Raw genomic sequence first — 9,324 nt, 5'->3', positions numbered from 1 at the left:
ATTCACCAGGCTAGAGAGATTTACTTTTATCATCTTCTGAATTTACAGTTGACTTTTTCTTCAACATCTCATTATGAAAAATTTCATACACATCAAAAAGTTGGAAGAAATTTACAGTGAACACGGATAAACCCAGCACCTACATCTTTTGAATTTTTCACATTTAACTCATTACCACGTGCCTCATAGGTGTGCCTGCAGTATGCTGAAGAAATGAAAGAAGTTAAAAGTTGAGGATCTAATTTTGTTTTCTCAATGGATAAAGTGGCCACTGGTTGATTTCATTAGTTTGCTCAGATACCCAAGCGTCTATCTAAGACAATCACATGACAAATCTGTCATTTGATTAACAGGTAAGTGTTCATGAAATAATGGGCACACAAACCATTTGCAGAGGGACTTCAGAACTGGATATGCTCGGAGTATCCCCGCAGGCCTCTGGAGGAGGCTGGATTTTGGAAACACCCCAGAGCCCCATTCAGGCCCAAATATGAAAGACTGAAATGGTCCAGCTGTCAGAAAACAAAACGGTTATAAACTAATGAGAATGATCTTCCTGGTTATTCCCCAAACACTTTTCTGCGCTGGCCTCCCCTAGAGTCTGCAAGCGCTCCCGTGTTGGCTCTACCAAGGACACATCTCGATCTGCTCAGGCACCGCTCACAGGAAAAGCCTTGAGACAAGTGTATGTAAGGATGGGATACACAACAGAACTGCTGTCAGAAACAAGAAACAAAGGGAGAATTAGTAAATACAAGGTGAAGGGAACACTGATTAACCACCTGAAAAAACTGACACCCTTAATTTTCGTAAGTGTATTTTTCCTTTAGATGAAAAGAAAAAAATGCCACAACACAAAAAGGTTAACTTACTATATTTTTATTTTAATATTTCTTATATTTGTACCAACATAAAAATAGGTATACACTCTTTATGCTTATAGTTTTTACATGACAATAAAAGCTAAAACATTTACAAATTAAGTTAAAACAAAACAAAACCAATAAAACACAAATTCACCACTTTAATCTATTTAACATAACAAATGATGCTGCTTTGCTCAAATAATAAAATAACATTTTGCCCAAATGAAATAAACCATAAGTATTTGGTTTAATAGCAAAAAGCTGCAGTTTCAGATCCCCGTTCTGTTTCTGAGTAACAATGCTTGTTCACATAAGTACCTTGTTCGACTGGTACTGATAAATTCAAGTCTTTCCCTCCTTCTTTCAGAGTATTAGCCACACCAGTCAAATGTCAGTCCTGAAGTGCCCATTTTAAAAGGTGTGAATTGAAAAACTGAAAAGATCAACAATTGCCCTCACTGAAATCGGCATTAATCACTACAAATCCAATTAGCTTTAGAATTTGGAGCAGAAACCATCTTTATTAGCTACTTGCTATGATACTTACTGCTAATGAGCTGATGAATCACTCCGTCTGGGAGCCTCAGCACGAGGCACCGACTGTCAGGGTACAGGTCTGAGTAAGTGTGTGACCTCATCATGTCAGATCGGGTCTAAGGTGTACAACAGCTTCACACCCTCCTTTCCCACTTTCTCCTGTAATCTATGTTCCACAGTTTTACTTTTGTTCAAATCAGATTTTAATTTTGAATATTTAACACTATTGTTAATGTGCATTTCACTCTCCTCATGTTTGCTAAGAATATGTGATAAATGCTGCCAATCTTTGCACCCATTCTCATTCTTTAGTTGATTTTTTCCTTCCCCAAAGAGTCTGCAATACAGACAAAACACAGAATCTTTCGAGATCGAATAAAGTAACCAGGATCTAGTGGTTTTTTCACCATTTGGAAGAATTCTTGTATAGTAAGTTTCTGAAAACTTCCTCCCAGTACTGTCCTTTGGAAAATTAAAATTTCTCACTTGAGGTGGATCATTTTCAACTAGAGTGTCCCTTTCTTTAATACTCAAAACTCGGGGCCATGTACCTGGATCTGCAGAAAGCACAGCTGGTATAATGGAGTCTTCTGATTGTTTCTCTTCCAGTTGCTCTTGAAATTTATCAGCTATGGTTGACACAGAAGGAGGTAAATTCACATCCTGTTGGACCAATGATGTATCTTGGCTACATTCTGCTGAAACTTGTAGTTCTGAAGTCTTTTCCTTTTTCACTGGTATTCTTTCTATTTTTTCCAAAAGTATATTCAATGACCCATACAATTCTCTTTCATTTTCTTCTCTAACAGCATTCCTTTTCCTGTTTTCTGATGCTAGCACTTTTTTTGAGTTTGTTTCCATCATCTGAGGAAAAATAGATTACAATTTTAAATTATTATTAACACTGAAAAAAATTAATGTATATACAAATGCCCAATAAGCACATGAAAAAGATGCTTATCATTAATCATCAAAGAAATACAAATCAATACCACCACATACCCGTTCACACCCACTAGGATGGCTACAATGAAAAGAGAGATGATGACAAGCATTACCAGACGTGTGGAAACACCGGAACCTCCTCAGACGCTGGTGGCAACATAAAATGGTGCTGCTGCCGGGGAACACAGGGGCAACTCCTCAAAGTTAACAACAATGCAAAAATGAAGACATATGTCCGCACAAAGACTTGTACAAAGTGTTCACAGCAACACTAGTCACAGTAGCCAAAAAGGAGAAATAACAATGTGGTATTATCCATACAATGGATTATCTGGGAATAAAAGTTAAGTGCAGTCAAGATATATGCTATGACTTGGATGCACCTTGAAAACAGTATGACATGTGAAAGTCCGTCACAAGGTGCCACACAGTGTATGACTCCATCCCATGAAAAGACACATTAGCTCTTCTGGAGTCAGTAAAACAAAAATGCAAAAACACAGTCAAAATAACACAGGTGCATACACTGTGAAGGGCATCCTGCTAGCTGTAACATTTTAGTACAGGGTACAACTTGACCACGGTATACAACGGAGCTCAAGGAACTAAGAGCATTGTTCTGATTCAGTCCCGAACGCAGACACAGCGCTGAGCGAAGAGGAGCAGGAGTGACACGATCAGGTCTGTGCTCTAGAAAGACTGCTCTGATGGCACAGCGTCTCCGGTGCTCAGGAAGGCCAGCGTACAGAGAGACCAGGAGGCTGTGGGGGCAGTTTGGGCAAGAGGGGATGGCGGGCACATCAAGGGTGTGGTGCTGGAGACAGCACCAGGAGAGGGTAGGGAGTAGAATCTGGGTTAGCTGGTAACTGAGCGGCTCTGGGGACGAAGACAGAGGAGCAAATATAACCAGAAGTTTCTGCCGGGATGGGGGAAGTTTCTGACCGGATGGGGCTGTTTACTGATTTGGGAAACAAAGAAGGAAAGCAGGTTTGGAGTTTCAGTTTTAGACACAGAGTTTGAGATATCTGTGGAACATTCACATGGAAATTAGATGGATGTACTAGTGTGAAACTGAAGGAATAAGATCTATAGATATATTCTGGAAGTCATCAAAATATGTATTAATTGAAACTATGGGATTGGATAAGACTGTACCAGAAAAGCATATTTAAGAAGAAACAGAACGCCAAGGACTGTTAAGTGTTTTTTTTTTTTTAACATAACCAAACCCAAGCCTTGGGCTTCTTTCTTTCCTTCCTGAGTTTCTCAGCAGTGAGTAGGCAGTCAAGTTGTTATAATTCCCCGCACATCTAAGACTCATCATTCTGGAGATCACTAAATTGAATCCAATGTAGATCCTAGCCTCAGGGAACTCATGGCCTACGTATAATTAAATGTTGGTATCAGATGCACTAGAGCATATATACTATATACATTTTTTTGGCCACACCACGCGGCTTGCGGGATCTTAGTTCCCCATGTTATTAAGGTTTCAGGTGTGAGGTCAAATCTAGCTGTGTGACTTTGGGTAAGACACTTCTCTGAAATTCAGTATCTTTAACATATTTCAAAGGTTTTATTTATTTGAAATTGAATATACATTTAATAAAGAACATCAACTAATTATACCTGGCTAATTAAAACAAATAATTAAACTAATTAACACCCCCTTTCCCAGAAGTTAACTACTTTCAACATTTTTAGCTGATTCTTTTCGTGTTCACTTCCAAATATCAAAATAACATGTTTGTATTGCTTTTACTGATTTTTCCTCCCAGTTTTAGGCATCACTATTGACTTCTCAATGAGGAAGATGCAAATTTAGTTCTCCTTCTCACTGTGCCTACCACACACACTCACCCTCCAGCTGCCTACTCATCCTTTTTCAACTCTGGCACCACTGATACTTGGCTTTGTTGTGAAGGCCTGTCTGGCCCCCACTCAGTGATGCCAGGAGCACTCTCCCAGTTGTGATAAAAAAAAAATGTTGGAAGACCTTGACAAATGTCCCCAGGGGGACAAAATCACCCCCCCATTAGGTCAGTGGCCAAGACCCAGATTCCATCTTTACACTGATGACTGTGCATGCTATTCTGAGATAAGCCACTAACTGCAAGATTTCAGTTTTTCCTTAAGGTCCTCATATATCACCAAGGCTTTCTATCTTGAAGGCCTGCCACTAACCACTTACAAACACTAACATGGTAGGGGGAAAGCACCTTTACAAAACTTCTGTATTATACAGAAATATCATTCCTGTACTTGCCAACTGCTTATGAGCTATGTGCATGACTGACACATACATGGTAGAAGAGACAAAGACACTTTTGGGGGGGATCAGAGTGGCAGGCAGGATAGTTATTCCAGCAATTCTGAATATGTGGCTGCTGCCTGTTTTGACTATGTTCATTTTCCCATTTGCACCTCCCTCTGGTGTTCGTTTAGAAAGTAAAGACTGATAAGCTATGAGCCATCCTTATGTTCTTCAGAGGGTAAGCAGTGTATCTGTCTGAAGTTTATGAACTCATTGTTCTTAACTGAGCAACAGCACAGAGCCTAAGCAGGTACAGGTCAACCATCCACAAACACATACACACCCACGTACAAATATGATGACCTAAGATAGTTATTTATTACCAGAGAGCATTTTTTAATTTAACCTTTTATACCCAAAATATTGTCATTCAACATGTAATCAATATAAAAATTTTTTGAATTTTATTTATTTATTTATTTATTTTAAAATTAATTAATTAATTAATTAATTTATGGCTGCGTTGGGTCTTCGTTTCTGTGCCAGGGCTTTCTCTAGTTGCGGCGAGTGGGGGCCACTCTTCATCATGGTGCGCGGGCCTCTCACTGTCGCGGCCTCTCTTGTTGCGGAGCACAGGCTCCAGATGCACAGGCTCAGTAGTTGTGGCTCACGGGCCTAGTTGCTCCGCGGCATGTGGGATCTTCCAAGACCAGGGCTCGAACCCGTGTCCCCTGCGTTTGCAGGCAGATTCTCAACCACCGTGCCACCAGGGAAGCCCTGAATTTTATTTATTTTTTATACAGCAGGTTCTTATTAGTTATCTATTTTATACATGTTAGTGTATATATGTCAATCCCGATCTCCCAATTCATCCCACCACCACCACCCCTGCCACTTTCACCCCTTGGTGTCCATACGTTTGTTCTCTACATCTGTCTCTTATTTCTGCCCTGCAAACTGGTTCATTTGCACAATTTTTCTAGGTTCCACATATATGAGTTAATATACGATATTTGTTTTTCTCTTTCTTACTTCACTCTGTATGACAGTCTCTAGATCCATCCACGTCTCTACAAATGACCCAATTTCGTTCCTTTTTATGGCTGAGTAATATTCCATTGCATATAGGTACCACATCTTCTTTATCCATTCGTCTGTCGATGGGCATTTAGGTTGCTTCCATGATCTGGCTACTGTACATAGTGCTGCAATGAACACTGGGGTGCATGTGTCTCTTTGAATTATGGTTTTCTCTGGGTTTATGCCCAGTAGTGGGATTGCTGGGTATTTTTAGTTTTTTAAGGAACCTCCATACTGTTCTCCATAGTGGCTATATCAATTTTACATTCCCACCAACAGTGCAAGAGGGTTCCCTTTTCTCCACACCCTCTCCAGCATCTGTTGTTTGTAGATTTTCTGATGATGCCCATTCTAACTGGTGTGAGGTGATACCTCATTGTAGTTTTGATTTGCATTTCTCTAATAATCAGTGATGCTGAGAAGCTTTTCATGTGCCTCTTGGCCATCTGTATGTCTTCTTTGGACAAATGTCATTTAGGTCTTCTGCCCAGTTTTTGATTGGGTTGTTTGTTTTAATATTGAGCTGCATGAGCTGTTTATATATTCTGGAGATTAATCCTTTGTCCATGGATTCGTGCACAATATTGCAAATATTTTCTCCCATTCTGAGGGCTGTCTTTTCATCTTGTTTATAAAAGCTTCTGCACAGCAAAAGAAACTAAGTTTCATTAGGTCCCATTTGTTTATTTTTGTTTTTATTTCCATTACTCTGGGAGGTGGGTCAAAAAAGATCTTGCTGTGATTTATGTCAAAGAGTATTCTTCCTATGTTTTCCTCTAAGAGTTTTATAGTGTCTGGCCTTACATTTAGGTATTTAATCCATTTTGATTTTATTTCTGTGTATGGTGTTAGGGAGTGTTCTAATTTCATTCTTTTACATGTAGTTGTCCAGTTTGCCCGGCACCACTGAACGAAGAGGTTGTCTTTTCTCCATTGTATATTCTTGCCTCCTTTATCAAAGATAATGTGACCATATGTGCGTGGATTTATCTCTGGGCTTTCTATCCTGTTCCATTGATCTATATTTCTGTTTTTGTGCCAGTACCATACTGTCTTGATTACTGCAGCTTTGTAATATAGTCTGAAGTCAGAGAGCCTGATTCCTCCAGCTCCGTTTTTTTTTTCCCCTTAAGACTGCTTTGGCTATTCGGGGTCTTTTGTGTCTCCATATAAATTTTAAGATTTTTTGTTACAGTTTTGTAAAAAATGCCACTGGTAATTTGATAGGGATTACACTGAATCTGTAGATTGCTTTGGGGAGTATAGTCATTTTCACAATATTGATTCTTCCAATCCAAGAACATGGTATATCTCTCCATCTGTTTGTACCATGTTTAATTTCTTTCATCAGAGTCTTATACTCTTCTGCCTACAGATCTTTTGTCTCCTTAGGTAGGTTTATTTCTAGGTATTTTATTCTTTTTGTTGCAATGGTGAATGGGATTGTTTCCTTAATTTCTCTTTCTGATCTTTTGTTGTTAGTGTATAGGAATGCAAGAGATTTCTGTGCATTAAATTTGTATCCTGCAACTTTACCAAATTCATTGATTAGCTCTAGTAGTTTTCTGGTGGCATCCTCAGGATTCTCTATGTATAGTATCATGTCATCTGCAAACAGTGACAGTTCTACTTCTTCTTTTCCGATTTGTATTCCTTTTATTTTTCTTCTCTGACTGCTATGGCTAGGACTTCCAAAACTATGTTGAATAACAGTGGCGAGAGCAGACATCCTTGTCTTTTTCCTAATCTTAGAGGAAATGCTTCCAGTTTTTCACCATTGAGAATGATGTTTGCTGTGGGTTTGTCGTATATGGCCTTTATTATGTTGAGGTAGGTTCCCCCTATGCCCACTTTCTGGACAGTTTTTATCATAAATGGGTGTTGAGTTTCGTCAAAAGCTTTTCTGCATCTTTTGAGATGATCATATGATTTTTATTCTTCAATTTGTTAATATGCTGTATCACATTGATTTGCGTATATTGAAGAATCCTTGCATCCCTGGGATAAATCCCACTTGATCATGGTGTATGATCCTATTAGTGTGTTATTGGATTCTGTTTGCAAGTATTTTGTTGAGGATTTCTGTATCTATATTCATCAGTGATATTGGTCTGTAATTTTCTTTTTTTGTCTTATCTTTGTCTGGTCTTGGTAGCAGAGTGATGGTGGCCTTATAGAATGAGTTTGGGAGTGGTCCTTCCTCTGCAATTTTCTGGAAGAGTTTGAGAAAGATGGGTGTTAGCTCTTATCTAAATATTTGATAGAATTCACCTGTGATGGGCTTCCCTGGTGGCGCAGTGGTTGAGAATCTGCCTGCCAATGCAGGGGACACGGGTTCGAGCCCTGGTCTGGGAAGATCCCACATGCCGCGGAGCAACTGGGCCCGTGAGCCACAATTACTGAGCCTGCGCTTCTGGAGCCTGTGCTCCGCAACAAGAGAGGCCGCGATAGTGAGAGGCCTGCGCACCACAATGAAGAGTGGCCCCCGCTTGCCACAACTAGAGAAAGCCCTCGCGCAGAAACGAAGACCGAAAACAGCCATAAATAAATAAATAAATTAATTTAAAAAAAAAAAAACATGAAAGGATGCTCAACATTATAAAAAAAAAAAAAAGAATTCACCTGTGAAGCCATCTGGTCCTGGACTTTTGGTTGTTGGAAGATTTTTTTTAAATTAATTAATTAATTAATTAATTTATTTATTTATGGCTGTGTTGGGTCTTCGTTTCTGTGCGGGGGCTTTCTCCAGTTGTGGCAAGAGGGGGCCACTCTTCATCGCGGTGAGCGGGCCTCTCACTATCGCGGCCTCTCTTGTTGCGGAGCACAGGCTCCAGATGCGCAGGCTGAGTAATTGTGGCTCACGGGCCTAGCTGCTCCGCGGCATGTGGGATCTTTCCCAGACCAGGGCTCGAACCCGTGTCCCCTGCATTGGCAGGCAGATTCTCAACCACTGCGCCACCAGGGAAGCCTGGTTGCTGGAAGATTTTTAATCACAGTTTCAATTTTATTACTTGTGATTGGTCTGTTCATATTTTCTATTTCTTCCTGGTTCAGTCTTGGAAGGTTATACCTTTCTAAGAATTTGTCCACTTCTTCCAGGTTATCCATTTTATTGACATAGAGTTACTTGTAGTAGTCTCTTAGGATGCTTTGTATTTCTGCGGTGTCTGTTGTAACTTCTTTTTCATTTCTAATTTTATTGATTTGAGTCCTCTCCCTCTTTTTCTTGATGAGTCTGGCTAAAGGTTTATCAATTTTGTTTATCTTCTCAAAGAGTCAGCTTTTAGTTTTATTGATCTTTGCTATTGTTTTGTTTCTATTTCATTTATTCTGCTCTGATCTTTTATGATTTCTTTCCTTCTACTAATTTTGGGTTTTGTTTGTTCTTCTTTCTCTAGTTCCTTTAGGTGTAAGGTTAGATTGTTTGAGATTTTTCTTGTTTCTTGAGGTGAGATTGAATTGCTATAAACTTTCCTCTTAGAACTGCTTTTGCTGCATCCCATAGGCTTTGGATTGTTGTGTTTTCATTGTAATTTGTCTCTAGATATTTTTTTTGTTTCCTCTTTGATTTCTTTAGTGATCTCTTGGTTATTTAGTAACATATCGTTTAGCCTCCAATGTGTTTGTTTTTTACGTTTTTAT

The 9,324-nt window shown here is 39.4% G+C and overlaps 1 protein-coding gene across 1 annotated transcript in view; it reads right to left on the bottom strand.

Annotated features, from left to right (window-relative positions):
- Positions 1-863: 863 nt before the first annotated feature.
- The window catches only part of LOC309647741 (zinc finger MYM-type protein 5-like), a gene marked incomplete at its 5' end in the record, with an annotated part of 33,299 nt that continues 24,838 nt past the window's right edge, over positions 864-9,324 (bottom strand). The window contains 1 exon segment of the mRNA XM_082435348.1: positions 864-2,267. Within this exon segment, the coding sequence (XP_082291474.1) occupies positions 1,509-2,267 (759 nt within the window). The 3' untranslated portion in view covers positions 864-1,508.

Source organism: Balaenoptera physalus (genome assembly GCF_965194825.1).
Source record: "Balaenoptera physalus genome assembly, chromosome: 18".
Classification (NCBI taxonomy): domain Eukaryota; kingdom Metazoa; phylum Chordata; class Mammalia; order Artiodactyla; family Balaenopteridae; genus Balaenoptera; species Balaenoptera physalus.
This window is presented reverse-complemented; position numbering and strand designations above follow the sequence as displayed.